Source organism: Primulina eburnea, chromosome 7 (assembly GCF_022965805.1).
Source record: "Primulina eburnea isolate SZY01 chromosome 7, ASM2296580v1, whole genome shotgun sequence".
Lineage (NCBI taxonomy): Eukaryota > Viridiplantae > Streptophyta > Magnoliopsida > Lamiales > Gesneriaceae > Primulina > Primulina eburnea.
The window spans coordinates 6,707,900-6,729,491 of NC_133107.1; the positions used below are offsets into that span (position 1 = coordinate 6,707,900).

The 21,592-nt window shown below is 31.8% G+C and overlaps 2 protein-coding genes across 2 annotated transcripts; one reads left to right on the forward strand and one right to left on the reverse strand.

Annotated features, from left to right (window-relative positions):
• Positions 1–6,635: 6,635 nt before the first annotated feature.
• On the reverse strand, positions 6,636–8,594 carry LOC140837014 (cytochrome P450 71AU50-like). The gene is made up of 2 exons (XM_073202981.1): positions 7,688–8,594; positions 6,636–7,354 (listed from the first exon to the last, which is right to left on the reverse strand). Exons 1-2 carry the CDS (start codon positions 8,564–8,566, stop codon positions 6,740–6,742), a joined length of 1,494 nt encoding a protein of 497 aa, XP_073059082.1. The 5' UTR covers positions 8,567–8,594; the 3' UTR covers positions 6,636–6,739.
• A 7,320-nt stretch (positions 8,595–15,914) lies between these two features.
• On the forward strand, positions 15,915–21,211 carry LOC140837015 (cytochrome P450 71AU50-like). The gene is made up of 3 exons (XM_073202982.1): positions 15,915–16,789; positions 20,146–20,200; positions 20,506–21,211. Exons 1-3 carry the CDS (start codon positions 15,969–15,971, stop codon positions 21,118–21,120), a joined length of 1,491 nt encoding a protein of 496 aa, XP_073059083.1. The 5' UTR covers positions 15,915–15,968; the 3' UTR covers positions 21,121–21,211.
• The last annotated feature ends 381 nt before the right edge of the window (positions 21,212–21,592 follow it).

Below are 21,592 nucleotides of genomic sequence, written 5' to 3' on the forward strand. Positions count from 1 at the left end.
TTCTGCAAGTTTGAGCTTAGAAGATGGTGATTGATTCGCGGTTGCTCAAAGTAGCGTTGGATAGATAAATTGATCAGCGATTTTCTCTAAGTGGTTTTGATCCATATATATAGATAACATGAATCCAACGTCCATAGTAAAAAACGGCTCTTTTGATTGCTGAAAGAAACAACTGTATTCCTTAAATAGATCCTGCAAAAAGCTTTCAACACAATCAGTCTTGTTACTTACTAAAATGGGTAAAGTGAATTAAATGACTTAGTACATCATTTCAAAAGTGCAATAAATACTTGTACTCGATAAATTAACGGTAACTTTTAAGACTAGTTTCGTTAGCATAGAAGATGTCAAGTTATCCTAATTTCAGACTAGGTTCTGCTTCTGGTTATCTAAGTTCTGAAAACTTAGTCCTGCTTTTATATTGTCTACTGATTTTAACCAACAACCTGCTGGTTTTGATTCGTATCGCCACAATAAATTTAGGTCTAACAATTTTTTTCTAACTTCTTCACAATTTATTATTATAATGCAAATACAAAAGAGAGATGATTATTAATTTATCATGAGTACAAATAATATAACATAGAAGCAGTCGATTTCAACCAAAAATAATAATATGACCAAAGCTTTGATAAAAAAAGAAAAAAAAAAAGAAAAGAAAAATAGAACATAATACTCTTTTAGCTTATTTTCTTATCTTACACAAATTAGTTTCTAAATCAACCTTCCCAAGAAAATGATGTCAAAACAAGAATTCACCCATGATATCAAGGGTTGAGCAATCAATCAAAATAATAATTTCCGATTATGTTAACACATTCGGAATTGATTTAAAAAAAATCATATTGAGATATATTTGTTTAATCAATTTAATTCTGCTCTTTTGTTTACAATCTCGGAGTTTCGCAAATTTCAGAAAGTACTACGCATTATAAAAACTTCTTTATTGTGTTTTACAAACTTCAAAAGATGGTCCCCATGCATGGACATTTATATAAGAAGTATGTCTCTTGTAAGATGATCTCACGAATCTTTATTTGTGAGACGAGTCAACCCTACCGATATTCACAATAAAAAGTAATACTCTTAGCATAAAAAGTAATATTTTTTCATAGATGACCCAAATAAGATATCCATCTCACAAAATACGACATATTAGACCGTCTCACATAAATTTTTGTCTTATATAAGTAAAATAGGACTCAAATATTAATATCTATTAATCATTCCTAAAGTAAAACCTATTGATGCAATTTTCCTTAATGGCTGCCACTAATTAAAATATGACACCAAAAAAATAGCAAGGAAAAACCTCAAATTACTTAATGTTCACCTCCTTCATTGTTTCAGTTTTAATATTAAATTTAATTAGAATGTTGAATGGACAAAAGTCGTGTAAATAATTAAATAAACAAATAAACAAACAAATAAATAAATATAATAATCAGGCGCCATGGTTGAATGACTATAGTATAGTCTCATTTCAGCCGGCTAAAATGACCAAAAATGTGACTAAAATTAGAATGGAAAACCCGCCATGGTTGAAAGAAAGATTGCATATCTACAACCCCTCTTTTCAACGTCCTAACATTTACGGAACCTTAACCTGAGATAATCGAAGGATATGAATCATGCGAGATTATTGAATTTTAGTACAGTAAATTGATATGTTTAATTTGGGTTTTAATCTTGTAATTTATTAATATTTGTTTTTGATCTTGTAGGACCGAGCTCTTGCCGCTTTACCAAAAGTTATAGCTGGTGATAATGGTGCAACTCAAATCTTTTAAACCACACAGCAGCTCAAGCACCACGGTTCGATCGCTCTACCAAGCAAGGACAATTATTTCACCCAACAATCTCCCTCCCAATAATTGCACTCTTTGCAATCAACGAGAATCGAACCCGTGACCTTGGTTCTGATACCAATTTTAGGACCAAGCGTTTGCCGCTTTACCAAAAGCTATAACTGGTGGTAATGGTGCAACTCAAATATTTTAAACCGCACAACAGCTCAAGCACCACGGTTCGATCGCTCTACCAAACAAGGACAATTATTGCATCTAATAGATCTAATAACTTCGATTTGTTTTGTTCATTTTTTTTTAAAAAATCGAAAATTACTTATTTGACAATTATGCTCTTTTACGTAACTCATGTAGAGAGAATAAAAATATATTACACATATTAACATAAATTTAAACAAAAATGAAGAGAAAAATAAAATAAAACGACATCTAATATTTTAAAATTTAGGGAAAAAAATAAATGTAGGCATGTTATCAGATTGAACTGTTTTTGGACTGGATTAACCCGGTTCGAGATTGCTAAGTAATGAAACCGAACCAATCTTGTACGATACCGGATTGGATTGTTTCCAAACTTATCCGATTGAGAGTTACACACAATCCAAAACTGAAATCATATTAAGTTAGATGGATTGAAATCGGATTAAACCAGATTGAGATTGATTACCTGATTGAGATCAAACTAAAATCAATTTTTTTTTAAAAAAATCATTATTTATATAAATAAATAATATGTAAATATAATCTAAATTAGAAATAGGTAATTTTATATAGTGTAATAGTTATTATATGATGTATGATTTTGTGGATCGAGTAATTGACAGTTCTTTTATCAACCAAACAATACCATAGCGTAACGATTATTTATTAATGATTGTTTACCATCAAATAAAGGTCATAGATGACTTCCAAATTAATACCCAAGAAGTCGGGCCTTTCGGGAATTTAATTTTCATATAGGTGACGATTGATAAATTAATTAATTACTTATATATATATATATATATATATATATATATATATATATATATATATATATATATATATGTCTGTGTGTGTGTGTAAATATTATAAACAAAAGGTGGGTAAGTTGACTTACTGATCAAAATATATATTAAAGTTGTAATTGTAGTTTTCAATCAAATCTTTTATTCCAATTTCAATAATAAAATCAATTTTGACGCCTATCTTTCTTTGTAATATTACACAAAAATTGTTATGATATCACAATTCAATTTTGTGAGACGATATCTGATCATATCCATGAAATTATATTATTTTTTTTATGTTTTTAAAATATGGATCGAGTCGACATGTCTCACGGGAGTGAGTCTCATGTGAGACCAGTCTCACGGATCATAATCTGTGAGACATGTCCAACCTTTACTCATATTCACAATAAACAGTAATTACACTTAGCATAAAGGTAATCACTTATCATAAAAAGTATATTTTTTCATGAAAAGTCATACACTTAGCATAAAAAGGAATATTTTTTTCATGGGTGACCCAAATAAGAGATTCGGCTCACAATACGACCGTAGCCCGTCTCACACAAATTTTTGCTGTCTCACGGATACAAGAGCCTACTCATAGTTTTATACAACAATAAAGAAATATATTTTGTAATAAGTAAACCATTGGCTTATTAAAGACCTTTAGCATATTTCATAGTTGGATCCTATTTGATTTTACCCTAAGTATGGATGACTTAAAATAATATTTGAAAATGGGACACAACATTGTATTAGAGCAGAGCTATTGTAGCTAATTAAAAGTAATATAATAAGAGCTTTGTTTTGTATTAATTAGATGTTCTGATATTTTAAAAAAATTAACAAAATTGTAGAATTCAAATTGACCATTTTGTATCATTGTAAGACTTCGAGAAATTTAATCGTCAATTAAGATGTTTATAAAGACACCGTATTATATTAATTAAGTTAAATTGTTTTTATGTTGAGAGAAAAGTTTGGTTTCGTCTCAATTTTTGTTACCTATGTATCAGTTGATATGTTTAAAATAGTTTATGTATCAATTTCATAAATATATATATTTTGAATACTTTTGTGTGTTAAGTTCTCAATATTGTTAAATTTTAGTTTTAGTCCGGTATTTTTTTCGTTTTTGCAATTTTAATCTTTTTTCATTTGCCAAAACTCAGAATACATGGAAATAAAACTGAATTTTGATAACATAGAAGAACAAAATCTTAAAATGACAAAATTAAAAGACAAAAATGAAGATTTATGCTATTAGATCGAGTTTGTTGTTTGAGTTAGTCTCATGTGAGACCGTCTCACGGATCTTAATCCGTGAGACATGTCAACCCTACCCACCCATATTCACAATAAAAAGTAATACTCTTAGCATAAAAAGTAATATTTTTTCATGGATGACCCAAATAAAAGATCCGTCTCACAAATATGACCCGTGAGACCGTCTCACACAAGTTTTTGCCTTGTTGTTTTTATAAGGTATATCTGAGAGTTTATAAAATAAACGACATAGTTTTGGAACAAAAAAATGGATAAGTTGGTATTAATTTGGAAACTTGAAGAAATTTAATTATCAATTAAGATATTTATCGATATACGTGTATTTTTATTTGCTATTAACTCAAAAACTTGAATTTCCGTTTTATTCTGTCCTATTAAGACATTTAGATAGTATTTGCAAATCATTAATTTTTTTAAAAAAAATCATTTAAAAATTTGCAAAACTTTGTAAAAAAAAATATTCATAACATATTTTTATACAATTTCGAACACTACCTTAGACTTCACCATCATCATCAAAAAGATTGGCTTCAGTTCTGGGTTTTGGTTTTACATGTGGAGAAGATAATTTGATTTCTGCCACTAAACCGTCGAGCCATTAGGATTCCTTGTCAGGTCCCGAGCTGGGGCCAATAAATCCTATAACAACTAATTTGTATTCATATATTGTTTTACGAAAATGATTAATTCAAGCTGTTATGTAGGACTGATCGTTTGCCGCTTTACTAAAAGTTATAGCTGGTGGTAATGGTACAATTCAAATTTTTTAAACTACACAACAGCTCAAGCACCACAGTTCGATCGCTCTACTAAGCAGGGATAATTATTGCACCCAACAATCTCCCTCCCAATAATTGCACTCATTGCAATCAATGAGAATCACACTCGTGACCTTGGTTATGATACCAATTATAGGACCGAGCGCTTGCCGCTTTAGCGTTTTACAAAAAGCTATAGCTGGTGGTAATGGTGCAACTCAAATCTTTTAAACCGCACAACAGCTCAAGAACCACGGTTCGATCGCTCTGCCAAATAGGGACAATTATTTCACCCAACATGTTATAAAAGTCCACTGTAACCAATTATAAACTCATTTTAAATTTTAATTTTTACCATGTGCGACAAAAGGCGTCACAATGATATACTAAATTTGGGAACTCAAACTCCTATTACTTCGAAGCATGCGAACAGAGATATGGTATTATCTTTGTACATTGTTAAGCTTGATCTTTTGGTATCATCTTTGTGCAACTTTCATGTGTTTCTTTGTACGGATTGTCAGGTCCGAGCCCGGGCCAATGTGTCCTATAACAACTAATTCGTATTCGTCGATCGCTTTACGAAAATGATTAACTCAAGTTGTTATAAAAGTCTGTTGTAACCCGTTATAAACTCATTTTAATTTTTTAAGTTTTACCACGTGAGACAAAAAGTGTTACACGGATATACTAAAACGGTTTTCTCGCAACTAAATTATTTGATTGTTATAATTAATTTGCCACTCCGTGTTGGAGCATCTATTGCAGTGGGCGAGAGGCCCAACTAATGAATGTTTGTATCAAGATTCACAGAATAGATATTTAATTAGTATTGGTGGGCAGTGCCATCACCTACTGTTATTTGCGAATTCTGCGATTTATACACTATGAATCTAGGAAAATGATTCGAGGGAAAATTGTAGAGTTTTGAATTGGCTTTAAAATGGCACCGGTTATGAGCGAATTGGATTTGAAATGAATGAGATATGGATTTTTTACTAAACTTGTGCATGTTGGGATCGAGTTTCATTCGGGTCCGTGCACCTGTGCCGTGTTCTTCGAATTACTGGGAGAATTCCACAAATTATTCGAAGTTGGTTTTCCAATGAAAGTGGTAGATATTCAAGTTAGCTTTCCAAGAAATTGCATTTTTTCATCCACGTTGTAAACTTTGATATTTAAGATCTTATAAATTTGAGATAATTATTTCATTTCCAACTTGAGACTTCACCAAGAAATTTAATTCATTGAACTTTAACCGTTGGATTTTGCTGAGACTTGGATATATTGTTCAAAACATATGAAAGCATATTCTGAACTGTGGAGATCGGATTCTGAGTACCCGAGTGAGAGAAACGAATTTCTGAAATTTGACAGAATTTTGATGACTCGTGCAGAATTTTGGAGAGGCAGTTTCGAAATATAGATAGAAAACTTGAAAATTGAGGTGTGAATTTATGAATGAGAGCTTCTTCTATTTATAGGAGTGAGATGAAAATCCTACCATAATTCGATTGATATTCTTTCCAAAATTGGGAGATGCTCCTTCCATAAATATTGAGATACTTCTTCCATAATTATTTATATGATTCTTTGTTGAGAAAAGATGTCTTATATGTAAGATTTCTTTCCAAATTTGATTGATATTCATCCTTATTTCGAAATTAATACATGATTTGTACTGAATTTTGAATTTAATGTATTTATTGGCTTGGAATTTCAATAACATGTATTATTTAATGTTTTCGAATCTATTATAACTCGAAAATAAATTTTTATACATGTCTATATTTAATTAATTACATGTCCAAAAATTTGGGTCCTCACAAAGACATTTCCTGGAACTCTTCCCCCAAAAAAATATATAGAATTTTTATACCACGCAATTTATCATTTAGTGATGTAACCTGTAAATAGGAACGGCCAAAAGATGCTCTTTTCTAGAGGTAACCAGACCAAAGTGTTCACTCATGTCCAAATCACTTGCCACCATACCATTTGGAAGCTCCCAATCGAAACAATGCACCAATTGAGACAGCATCAATCGAACTGCCGTGAGCCCCAACTGCATTCCCGGGCAACTTCTTCGACCAGACCCAAAAGGTAGGAGCCGGAAATCACGTCCTCGAATGTCGACATCTGTCTCAGCAAATCTCTCTGGCGAAAATTTTTCAGGATCAGGCCACACATTAGGATCTCTCCCAATAGCCCATACGTTAACAATAACACGTGATTTTCTTGGTATGTGAAACCCATCGATCGTACAATCCTCCATGGATTCGTGAGGGAGTAACAGAGGTATAACAGGGTGGAGTCTTAGGGTCTCCTTGATGACCATATCCAAGTACTGAAACTTGTCAATGTGAGACTCTTCAATCATGTGGTCGAGGCCAGCAATCGACTCAAGTTCTTGTTGCAGCTTCTTCATAACTTGTGGGTGCCTGATGAGTTCAGATATTGCCCATTCCACCGTAGTTGCCGAAGTGTCCATTCCTGCTACAAACAGGTCCTGCATGACGGAAAAATATGGGTCGAGTCTATATATTAGAAGCGATAAGACATGTAGCTTTAGTTATTATATTTTCTCGAGTCTGTAGGAATCATGCAGACAATGGAAGTCAAATAAATACTCGATCGGAGGCGTGTATATCGTTGAATTTATCAGTTTTAACCATTGTCTTCAAAATAATATAATTAAATATCCAATTTTATTATATATTTTTAATTTCTTGGTTAAAAAAATTTTTCAAAAGATAATATAATATGACAATATAATTATAAATTCCACGATTATGACAAAATATTAAAATAAACAAAGCAAATGAAACATTTACATACTTACCAATAGCACCGCTTTAATATGCCGACGATCGAACTCAAACTCAGCTTCTCCGGACTCCATTATACGCAACATCGTATCAACGAAATCCACTGTTTCCTTGTTTTCCTTCTTCTTCTTCTCAACATGTTCATCGATGATCTTCTCCAAAAACCCATCAAAAATCTTACTCAAATCTTTCATCTGCCGAGTTAATCCCTGCAGATCAATCGCCCCGAGGTAAGGAAAATAATCCCCCAGATTGAATTTCGCGCCAAGCTGCAAAGCCTCGGTAACCACAGCTTTGAAACCCTTCTCATTCAAGTCCTTTTCGGCATGTTTTCTCCCAAAAACCATCAAGCAGATCATATCCGCAGAAAGGCCCGAAACTTTTGCGCTGATATCCACAGTTTGGCCAGATTCAGCTGCCTGTTTGAGTGAACTAACAAGAAGCCCGATCTCCGCTTTTCTCATGTCCCGAAATTGATTGATCTTTTGGTTATTCATCAGCTCCAATGTGCACAGCTTACGCATGTTCCTCCAGTACGGTCCATACTGCCCGAACGATAAATTCGTCTGTCCGTAGCCGACATATTGCGATGCTTCGTGGTGAGGCCTGCTAGCGAAAATAAGATCGTGCGTTTTGAGTATGAGCTCCGCTCCAGCGGGCGATGAGATGACAATGGTGGGCACGTACCCGAATCGTAGATACATGATCGGGCCATATTTACGGGCTAGGTGGTTTAAATCATGGTGGGGATTCTTTCCCAGTAAATGAAAATGGCCTAGAATTGGAATCCCGATTGGGCCTGGTGGCAGTCTTTTCTTCTTTCCTTTGCTTAGGATTAGTCGAAGAAGATAGAGAAACAGAATCGCTGGCACTGCTGTCCAAATCCAATCCATTGTATTCCTCCACTTCTTTCAAGATATTGTGAGGTTATATATATATATATATATATATATATAAAATTTATCGTCTGCTTGGTAGTATGTGATGTGAATGACTTCCACAAATATATTATAAATAATAAGTAATCTTACTATTTAAGTAAAAATATATATCTTGTACTAACTAATTTACAATCAATTAGGTGAAATCTTAATTAATTTTATAGAAATACCTTCAAATTCTTATTGGGAAATTTTTTATTATTATATTACTAAAATATTTTATCTTTTTTAAATATTTCAACCATATTTTTATCTATATTATAAATGTTTATATTACTCTTAATTAAAAAAAATGAAAATCGTAATTTTGAAATTATTAAAAAAACTATAATGTTTGAATAATTATCAATTGTATAAACACACGATACGTGCGGGACTCTAATATTAAAAGAAGGTTTGATTTTTCTCTAGTCAATCCATAGAAATTTCATCTTTTTTATTGCCTTTCTAGCCGTGTATATGCTTTATACATGCAGACATATAATATATACGTATATGTGTGTGTACGTGTAAGCTTGATCGGTACGCATACAATGAAGTTCCTGTCTAGCGTTGGCATCTTCAAATTCTTCTAAGATGAGTGAGTTTTATGTGAGACCGTCTCACGGATCTTAATCTGTGAAACGGGTCAATCCTACCGATATTCACAATAAAAAATAATAATCTTAGCATAAAAAGTAATACTTTTTCATAGATGACCTAAATAAAAGATCCGTCTCATAAAATTACGATCCGTGAAATCGTTTCACACAAATTTTTACCTCAAGATATATGCTTCTGGTTTTGCTTTTGGATTTTTTAATTCTTCAAAATTATGTTTCAGTTTTGTAGTTTTATTAATATTTAATTTTATTTAAAAAACACTGATATGATATAAAAAAAATATCGGCATAACATGAAAAATAGAGGATGTTTGTAACACGGCAATCACTCCAACCACATAAAAATACAAATCTTTAAGTCATCATTAAAATTGTTTACGCTGTCAATAGATTTATGTGTGAACATAAATGTTGACTGACAAAAGGTCAACAGTCACGTCAATGATAAAATAATAATGACAAATACTTGTGTGAGACGGTCTCACGGGTCGTATTTTGTGAGACGGATCTTTATTTGGATAATCCATGAAAAAATATTACTTTTTATGTTAAGAGTATTATTTTTTATTGTGAATATGGGTAGGGTTGACCCGTCTCACAGATTGAGATCCGTGAGACGGTCTCACATGAGACCTACTCAATAATAATTTATAGTGTTTTATCCAACTCGAATACACATTAATGCAGTTGAAACATAATAAAATAATAATAATAAATTTTTTGTGAGATAATATTATATATCTTTGTTTATGAACTGATTAATTATATTTTTATTTATAATACAATAATAATTTTTGTCTATTTAATCGAGCATGTTCTACTGAACCATTTAGAAGAAACATTTAGAATAATGGACCGATAAACCTTTTAAAGAATAAGTGATTCTCTCAATATCAAGAATAATGGAGGTTGATCATTATGAAAGAAATCCATCCCCTGCACGATCATATTTTACTTTACTTGCCAGTAAATGTAAAACACGCAAGAATTGTGTCGACCAATTAATTCATTGAATCCAACATGAATTAAGGTATTCTCTAAAAAATAACGAGAATATAAAAAGAATATAAGTATGCAAACTTAATACGAAAACTCATTTATTTGATATTGATATTAAGAAAATCATGGTAGAATATGCATCGATGACATACTACGAACTTAGGAAAAACTCTTCTCAAACTTGGACTATAAAATGGGTTGCTTTTGTTCAGCAACTTGACTGAAAAACTTGCAGAAACGAATTAGAATTCGCCCTTATTTGCAGTAAGTGGTTCTCAAATTTTTGTAGCCTTTAGAGGGTTAATGAGATCCTACCAGGGGCGGATTTAGTGTATGGTGAACGGAGGCCACGGGCCCCCCAAAAAATTTAAATTTTTTTTAGTATATATTAATTTTTTTTAAACTAAATATATAAACATATATATATATATATATATATATATATATATATATATATATATACATGGTCCCCCAATATGAATGATACGTCCATGTATCTCAGTGACTAAAACCAATTATAACGTTTGCTCCACCCGATTTCGAAACCTGATCCTTCTTTTTTTTTTTTTTTTTGGCTTAGCGACGGATGTGACGGAAACCGTCGCAAAATCCGCGACGGTTTCTTATAACCGTCGTTATATAGCGACGGTTGTTGAGAAAACCGTCGCAAAATAAACTAAGCGGCCCCCAGTGTCGAAATCCTAGATCCGCCCCTGGTTCCTACCTATGTGAGCATTACTTTCACTTCATTTCAACGGATAAGATATCGCCACACATATAATTTCAAAAAAAAAAATGGGTGTCCTATATATGCATCGGCAAATCTTAGCCATTCATCCTATCATGGAGGCAATGCCCACATGAATAAGATGAAATAAACTCCTTTAGAGGTGAATTTTTGGTGTGGTTTCTTCTTGGATTGAGCCACTATTTGTTGGGTGGAGGGAGAGGTGAATGGTCATGGGTTCAAAGAGGTTTAATAGCCACCAATGGCCATTACTTGACTATTACAATACTTATTCAATTCAGCACAATGCATAGGTTTAATAGCCACTAGCTTGCCATTACTTGGCTATTACAACACCAAGTAATTTAGCATAATGGCCCTTCCAAATTTTCGAGAATGAGGTGTATTTCTTGAGCTTAAGTTGGCCTTGATCTTGATCTTGATCTTGGTTTGGGTTGGGTCTTCACAACAACCGATTCGTCAAAATCTCGATTTGGTATGATGGATGTTTGAGAAATTCATCAGGATTTAAGCGTGACTCGTTAAAACTTTGATAGTAAAACTATGATAGAAAATTCTGACCAAAGAATATAATAAATATTATAATTATGATAGTTTACGTATTAAACGAAAATGTTAAAACGAATTAAAAAATCAATTTTTAGTCAAAAAATTAATAATTTTTTTTAGATTTTATCTATTAAAAAAATATTATTAATTTCAATTCTTTGAGATTTTTTTTTTATCTAGTGTAATAATTTTATTAAAAAAATCCTAATTATAATTTTAAACATTGTAGAATTTCAAGATTAGAAGTCATAAAATATAATTTTTAAAAAACAAAGCAAACAAATTATTTTACAAATTTTTTCATAAAATTTCTTTATGAATTATAGATTAAAATTTTAATTTTAATTTATATTTTTATAATACTTGTTATTAGACTATTCAACTATTAAGAAATAAGTAACGTTATTTTTTTTTATCATCTTTTGTTAGTATTGAACATTACGTTGACTTGTATAAATCATAAATTAAAATCACAAAATCCGTTATGAAATTCAAAATTTACAATGATATTAAAAGAAAAAAATATTAAATCAGCAATCAGTAAAAAAAAATATGAAAAGAGAAAAGAAAATGCATATCGAGATAAATTTTTAATAGAGAGTGATAGAGATAGATGAAATGAGACAATATTGAAATAGAAGAAATGTCATGTGATGTGAGAGAAAAAAGATATTATATATGAGTTAGACAATTTAAAATTATCTAAATCTTTGGGTTGAATCCAAGATAATTTTTGACAATTTACAGTAGTAATATTTTAATGTTGGTATATAAATGAATTTCATAAAGTTATTAAAAATCTATTGAAACTTTGAATACATCTAGAATTTATAGAATTTTTAAAAATCAAATTTGAATAACACTTGACGTTTTAAAACTCTATGAAAGTATATTTTGAATACCACTAGACTTCTACATAATATGCAAAAGTTTTGATTAAATATATCTCTAAACTTTTAAAATCTAAAAAAATCATTAAAACTCGTTAAATCTCTTATATTGATCAAAATTTTATAATATAAAACAGATAAATTTGTTTAATATTATATTAAATAGATAGAGTAGAATGTTATTGATGTTTTTTTGAAACGTAGATAACACTCTCCTCTTTGTGTAAATTATTATTAAAAAAAATTAACATGTCAAACCAATTGGCATTATTCCCAAGAATTTATTTATTTGCAATATGATACATGACTCTTTATTTGTTACTAGTACAACGACGCACGCGTTGCGTGCTTGTACGATATGTTTTTATAATTTATTTGATTTATATTTAAATGAGGATCAAAATATATTTATAAGAAATAATGAGTGACTACATTATAATTTTGATATATGAACTAAAAAATAAATTAAAGAAGAATAAAAAAGACTCAAGCAAAAATTGAATCTACAACCTCATGATTAAGAAACATAGGCTTTATCCACTAAACTACATGTAACTTGCTTTTATTTTTTAACACTTTATTAATATATAATTAGTAATGTAGAGAGTGGGGGCGAAGGGTATTTTAGGTATTTTAAAAAACAGACTAAGGAAGTTACTCTAACCTACTCAGCCTTAATAAATAATAAGAGACTAGCTACTCTGCACACGCGGTGCGTGTGTGTACAATTTTTTTTTATAATTATTTATGGACTAAAATGAAATTTGACAAATTATCGAGGTACTAAAGTGCTATTTGAATAATTGTAATAAAAAAAATAAAAACAAAAATGTTTTTTGAAATAAAAAAAAAAACAAAAATGTAATTTTGATATCAAATAGGGGCAAAATAGGGAAACCAAAAAACAGACCAAAGACACCAAAAACAGTTATTCTAATATGCTTAAACTTGATAAATAGTAAAAGATTAAATGAATCGCAGTTCAAGACGGGGTTCCTGTATCTTTAGATTCTCTGATTTATTAAAGTTAAATTCGCAGTTTTAAATTTTACAATGTTCTATTTTTTTTCATTAAAAAAAATACATGCTTTATAACGTTGTATGCATCTATTTTAATTGTTGTTGCTAACAAAAAATTGATGACATGGAATTTTTTGAGCTCCCGGCCTTCGAGGGCTGTGTTTGGATACGAGAGATTTGATGGATTTTGTGGATTCGAATATCAAATTTTTAAGTAGTGTTTGTAAAAAAATTATTTTAAGTGATTCTCGATTTTAACGTAGAATTTTCAAACATTTCATGTCAATAAGCTTGAAAATACTTAAAATAAGATCTTGCAAATACTGACTTGTATTAATTGATTGATTCATTTGATATTAAGGATTTTAATTTAATGACAAAAACTTGTATGAGACGGTCTCACGGGTCGTATTTTTGAGACGGATCTCTTATTTGGATCAACCATGAAAAAGTATTACTTTTTATGATAAGAGTATTACTTTTTATTGTGAATATAGGTAGGATTGACTCGTCTCACATATTATGATCCATGAGACGGTCTCACATGAGACACATTTATTAATAAGTTATGCAATTTCAGTAGTAATTATTGTGAAATAAATTTGTCCATATTAGATACATCCGTTCAAACACAACTAATTTACTTTAAGGATTTTTTGATCCATTGATTTAAAATTCTTCAACTTTCTTCTCTTTCGGCGAAACAATGGATTTTAAATTCTTACTTGATAAAATTATTTGAAATTTCAAACCAAATACTTGCACTCGCAAACACTTAGGGGCGTAGTCAGCCAACTTTTCTATACGGAGCAAAATTTCTTTGGAATTATATATATAACCATAAAAAAATAAGAAATATATCATATTAACTTTAAAGATGAAAGCGAAAATTATGAAAAAAATATAATATAAAAATGTAAATATATCATACTTAAATTACATCATGCAACTCTCCTCGATCAATTTATTAAAAAAACTAAATAATTTAGTTAGAACAAATACTCATTCTTTGAATAAATAAATAATATGGTCATAATTAATGAATACTTATTGGATATTTTGACAAAAATGAACGAAATTTAAATTTTATGGATTATAACTATCTACATGGGCTAAATATATTATGATTCATGTATACTTGCAACTTGAGCTTGTTGGATATTTTGACAAAAAATAAACAAAATTTAAATTTATAAATGAGAAGTTGATTCCCGAAATTTCGAGTTTGGGGATTTTCCGAACCCGAAAAAGCGGGGATCATGACGGGTTCGAAGATGGAGATAATAATCTCATACCCACTACGAACTGCATCGAGGATTTTTAAAAATCCCCGAACCCGAACCGAAAACCGAAAAAATCGGAAATTATCATCTCTGTTTTGGGTTTTTTCCGTGGAGTCCAAACTCGTGAGAAAAATTGTCGTAATGTACACTATGTCAACTCAAGCGTCCCCGAAGAGTTGGGTATTTATTTTTATGCATCTGTCAGCGTCTAAAAGTCGTTGAACCTTTAGTTTTTCTAGATAATTTAATAAAGTTTACTGCAAATTAATTGCATGTCCTCAGTCTTTCATTGATAGATTTTTAAAAGTCGAAATAAATATTGACCGGCGAATCCATGCTTCGCTATCCACTCTTTATTTATTTATTATTAGTGTTATTTTATATAATTAATAATTAAATTTAATCAGTATTAATATTTGAGCAATTATTTAAAAGGGGAGGGGGGCAGCGCCAAATTGCCAAAATAGCGCAGCCTATGTTGGAGAGAAATCTTTACGTTATTTCAGCTTTGCATGCTAAATTAGCGTAGGGTCGTATATGCTCAATTATATTTAATAGTAATAGGGCTGGTGAAATCAAGAAACCATTAAATATTGTTATAAAGAAATAGTAGGTCGTGAGACCGGCTTTTTCATGGGATCTCGTATTAAATATATCCGGACATCAATTTTGTTTATATTTATAATAATAAATATAAATTTTGATATTTAAAAAATATTTTTTCATGAGTGTATCAAAATCAAAATCGCCTCAGAAAATTGATTTTTAAGATTTTCTCGTAAAAGGCGCAGAGAAGGGAGCCTGCGCCAAATAAATTGTCAAAATAGCGCAGCCCCTGTTGGAGAGAATTTCAGCGTTTCATGCTAAAATAGCGTAGGGTTGGAGATGCTATAATTATATATCATAGTAATAGGGCCGGTGAAATCAAGAAACCATTAAATTTTGTAATAAAGAAACCGTAGGTCGTGAGACCGGCTTTTTCACGGGATCTCCTATAAAATATATCCATACGTCAATTTTATTTATATTTATAATAATAAATAAAAATTTCGATATTTAAAAAATATTTTTTTATGAGTACATTAATATAAATTTTTCTCACAAAATTGATTTGTAAGATTTTCTCGTAAAAGTTTTTTGATAAAAAAATAAAACTATATCCGAGAATCAATAATTCATTTCCGATTATAAGTATAAATTCTTCAGTTTTGATTTTATTCATTAAATCTCTTTATCCATCTTTACTGCAATCATCTAACTTCAATGGCTTGGATTTGGATCATATCCATATCAACAATCCTATTTCTCTATCTTCTTCAAGAACTGCTTCCCTTCGGGAGGAGGAAAAACAAGCTTCCTCCTGGACCAAAAGCTCTTCCGATCTTAGGTCATTTCCATCTGTTGGGTAAAAACCCCCACCAAGATTTATATAATTTAGCTCGAAAACATGGCCCGATCATGTATACGAAATTCGGCTCCGTTCCAACCATAATCGTCTCCTCCCCCGCCGCTGCCGAGCTCTTTCTGAAGACATACGACCATGTTTTCTGTGACAGGCCGCACCATGAGGCTGCCTATTACCTTAGCCATGGCCAGAAAAATATCGTGTTCGGGAAGTACGGCTCGTACTGGCGAAACATGCGTAAACTCTGTACACTGGAGCTGCTTACCAATCTCAAAATCAAACAGTTTCAGCCCATGAGGAAGGCCGAAGTCGACCTTTTCGTTAACTCTCTGAAACATGCTGGTTCTGCTGCCGTTGATATGAGCGTGAGAATCGCGAATCTCAGCGCTGATATTACCTGTTTGATGGTGTTCGGGAAGAAGTACGAGGATAAAGATCTGAACGAAAAAGGGTTTAAAGCTGTGATGAAGACGACAATGGAGGAGGCAGCAGCTTTTAACATTGGGGACTACTTCCCATATCTCAGGTTTCTAGATCTACAGGGTTCTGCTCGTAGGTTGAAGGATCTGAGCAAGATTTTTGATGAGTTCTTGGAGAAGATCATCGATGAACATGTCGAGAACAAGAAAGAGGATAAGCAAGCAAAGGATTTCGTTGACACAATGATGGAGATTATGGAGTCTGCACTACAAGAAAATTGATCTATAGTGACGGGAATTGTCGTCATTAAATGTCCAAAACCCGTCATAAATTAATTTTAATGACGGGAAAATTCCCGTCGTGTACCTTCATTACTGCCCTCATAGTTAAAAGTAATTAATGATAGTAATGAGATCCCGTCATTATTGGTATAACATATTTAGCGACGCGATTATACCGTCATTAAAATGAATATAAATGACGAAATATTTCGTCATTATACTACCATTTGCCTCTCATTAAATAATATTTTAATGACAACACATCTCCTCATTATATCATTATTTACCTCTCACTATAAGTTATTTTATTGATGAAATTTACTATAATTATTAGTTATTAGCCCCTCACTAAAAATCGATTTAACTACGAAATTACCTCTCATTAAATCATTAATTATCCACATTAAAAAATATTTATAATTGTGATGAAATTTATAATAATTATTTGATATGAATTTGTTATTATATTAAAGATGGCATTATTAATAAAATATGAAATATGGAACAAGTAAGTTTTTTGGACAAAATATTTTATATAAACAACTGCATCCATGTCTATTCATATATTCAAAATTTACAGAATTAATTTCGATTTGTTCCAAAACATGAGTTGCATTTACATGGATACTTGAAGTATTTCCTAATATCTACTCCTTGGAGTACAAAAATATTTGAGGACCATAAATGGTGATAACGTAGTAGTTGCTTCAAAATATCATAGACTAATTTCCTAATCAATTCTTGAATTCTTCTAATCTTCTTTGAAGCACGACATCAGATTAAGGAGCGTGTCATCTGTAAAACATAAATAGAAAAAATCAGAGTCACGTTATTGAAAAAAAATCTGTAGTACTTGGAAAATAAATGAATCCACCAACCACACATAACAAAACAATCTATTAAGCGTGGAAGCATATTTTACTCTTTAATGTATAAAAACAATCTGTAGTACTTGGAAAAAAATCTGTAGTACTTGGAAAATAAATGAATCCACCAACCACACATAACAAAACAATCTATTAAGCAGGGCATAAAACTATTTTCACTTCCGAACAAGGTAACAGGTTCCATTAATTGTTATCAATCATCATACTAGTTGAGATTTGGAGTAATCTTCCACTAACATATGTGACCGAAGAAAAACTAGACTATTGAAATCCATGTCTGCAGAGGCGCAAAGATTTAGTTCTAATACAATACAAAAAAATAAAAGACCTAACAATTTTAACTAATGCAGATTAATCAACTACAGTGACCGTTCTGTTGGGTGCTTGTTAATAGCCATTGATATACTCCTCCCGTCCTTCACTGCCTTAGTGACCTCTTTTTCTCTCTCACCAACTGTTTTAAGCTTTCATAAAGTACAGCTTGTGGGGACTTTTCTTGAGGAGACATATACGAACCCCACTTTTATTATCAATCTTCCAGAGATTATGAGTCCCTTGGCAAAATTCTATAGGTCAAAACCAGGCCTAACTGACAGATTCGAGTTGTTCATCAACAAGCATGAAGTAAATGCTATCTTATTGTTCATTTTCTACTTCTCTATTTATTTCTCTCGGGGCTTGCATTCTGACTTACCCGTGTTCAATATCTCATTTTTTATTTGACAGCTTTGCAATGCATATATAAAATATACCAGATCTTGCAGTATATCTTTCCTACCATCCTACCATTTCTGCTCAGCATCCTACCATCCCATACAATATACCAGATGTTTTTATTGATGGAAGATCAATTGAAGAATAGGATAGTTATTATGAACTATACATCTCGTCACTTGACATGCTTGATGGCATGGACACATACAAAACTAAGATAAGTTCAACCTAAAATAGTCAATTCCAAGTAGATAATAACACCAAGACTACTAGATAATAACAGAAACAAAACTGAGATAAGTTCAACTAAAAACCCACATAAGAGAAAAAAGGGATGTTGCCTCATAAGAAGTTGGATTCACTAAAATGGATCAAAATGGCTACAAGAAAACTGGGAGATACACAAAGGGGCATTATATCATGGGGAGAAACTAAAAAAGCCATAATCATTGATCTTACAAGTCCACTTTCCCTAACAATCTGCTTCATTATTATCTCACCTTGATTTTGGGTAATTTACTAGAAATATATGCCAAGTTAAAGGGGCATTATATCATGGGGAGATGTCTAATACACACAACTAGCAAACTCCCAAAAAGGAATAAATGTAGAATAATGTATAAACCTGAATGTAAAATATCTGTAGTAAAAATTCAAGGTAGCACAAAGAGGGCAGCTCTTCAATGGAGGTAAGTTTTTCTCTGAAGAGGGCAGCTTTTCGAAAGAGCTTTTAAAATATTTGTTTCAACTTATATACTTTGCTCTCTTATATATGGAAAAGCTTATATACATAGACAACGCTTATATATGGAAAAGCTTATATACAGAAAAGCTTATATATGGGAAAGCTCATATACTTTGCTCTCAACTCAACTTATATGGAAAAGCTACCCTCTTCAATCTTAAAATATTTGTTTCAACTTATATACAGCTCTTCAATCAAATGTTTCAAGTTTTGTTTCAACGTTTTTAAAAATTGTTTCAAGCTGCCCCCTTGTCTGCTGGAGTATCAATCAAATGTTTCAAGTAATAAAGAGAGAAAACGAGGGAGAATCGAAAAAATAAAGTAAATTTCAGAGAAACGAGGGAGAATCGAGGGAGAATCGAACAAATAAAGTAAATTTCAGATTCAGAATGAGCGCAAACCTCTATCGGAGAAACGCGATGGCGGAGTGCAAATCGACTTTTCACTGAGAGAGGCAACCTTACACGTCTTCCACAAACGCCGCCGCTGGGATTCTTCTTCTCTCAGTCGCACCGATTATGAGAGAGAACTGAGATTGAGAGAATCGATTGTGAGAGGCGAGAAAAATCAGTGAGGAAAAACGTCGAAGTCGAAGGGGAGGGGAGAGAAGGGTTTACACAAATTAATTGTTGAAAGTGAGAAATATAATTAATTGTATTTGTGGTAAAAGATATTTTTAATTTTTTTAATAATGAAAAATAAAAATACATTGTGTAGGCGTCTAAAATCTGTAGGAGTAATTTGGAGGGAAATAATTTTATGCATGGCTCCTAAAATCTGTAGGCAATTATGAGGGGAATTTTTTTGTAATCAAATAATGACGGGATTAGTTATCTATAGCTACGAAATTGAGAATTCGTCACTAATAATTTAACTATTTAATAGTGGTTTTTTTTACCCTCATTAAAACTTCAAAAATTATGTTTTTAGTGACCCATTTTTCATACCCTCATTAAATTTTTGTCATTATAAATCAATTTTCTTGTAGTGCTGGAAATGCCGGATTCGAATTCGATCGTCGCCATGTCAAGGCCGTTCTCTTGGTAATTATTTTGCTCTCTTTGAATCCATGTGCCTGCTGAATTCCACTCCCCAATCTCAAACTTGAACAACTTCATACTAATATGCCAGAATTGGACTTTCCGAATTAACCATATATATAACAAATTGCAAAAAATATTATTTTTTCCGCTTGCCTGAACACTATTTTTCGATTTTCGACTATTCATTAAATTGTACAATCATTTACAAAATCCAGAGCTTGTAATCTTGTTATTACAATCGTTTAAACTAGCTAGAATATCATGTACTCTTAAGACCTGATTTTCCATCATTTTTTACCTGACAGGATATGTTACTAGCTGGAATGGACACTTCAGCTGCAGCGATAGAATGGACACTTTCAGAAGTCATTAAGCATCCTCGAGTAATGAAAGAACTTCAGAAAGAACTGCAAGAAGTTGTGGGTATGGACCAAATGGTAGATGAATCACACCTCAACAAACTTAAATACTTGGACTCTGTTGTGAAGGAAGCATTTAGGCTCCACCCTGTCGGCCCGTTGTTAATCCATCAGTCGATGGAAGATTGTGTTGTAGATGGATTCGACATACCGAAACAATCACGAGTGTTGGTGAACGTATGGGCTATTGGGAGGGATCCTAATGTTTGGACAGATCCTGAAATGTTTTCACCAGAAAGATTTCATGGGAACAATTTGGATTTTCGAGGGCATCATTTTATGCTCATACCATTCGGATCTGGTCGAAGAGGATGCCCCGGATTGCAGTTAGGCCTGACGGTGGTTCAGCTAATCGTGGCGCAATTGGTGCATTGCTTTGATTGGCATCTTCCTGATGATATGTCTCCTGGTAGTTTAGATATGACGGAACACTTTGGTTTGGTGACAGTTAGAGCTAATCACCTAGTCGTTATTCCGACATATCGATTGGATGATAAATGAATATATCATATATGTTGAATAACACAAAAAGATGGTCAAATTTGTGAAACGTATCTATCCGGCTTAACCCGTATAGAAGTATTATTTTTTACTTTCACGTGTACTGTTTTTAATTTTATTGAACTCGCTGTGCATACACGTATTTGCGACCAGTTAATTCAGGAATTAAATATTATATAATGTATGGATTCATTTTCAGCATTTTTCTAAATATATATATTTTCAGGAATATGATTTTGTAAATCATAATTGGAATATGTAGTGTCTAGTTGGGCTTAAGGGTTATATCGCTCAAGTGAAGTATAATAAGTTGCTAGCAATTACTGATGTATCATAGCAAAAGTATATATTAAAACTTATTCTCTGCTTAAATTGAAACTCTCGGTACAATTCAAACAAATAACATAAATTATAAACATGTTAATGCTCTTAATTCAACGGTTTAAATAACTCTCAACACTTGGACTCAAAG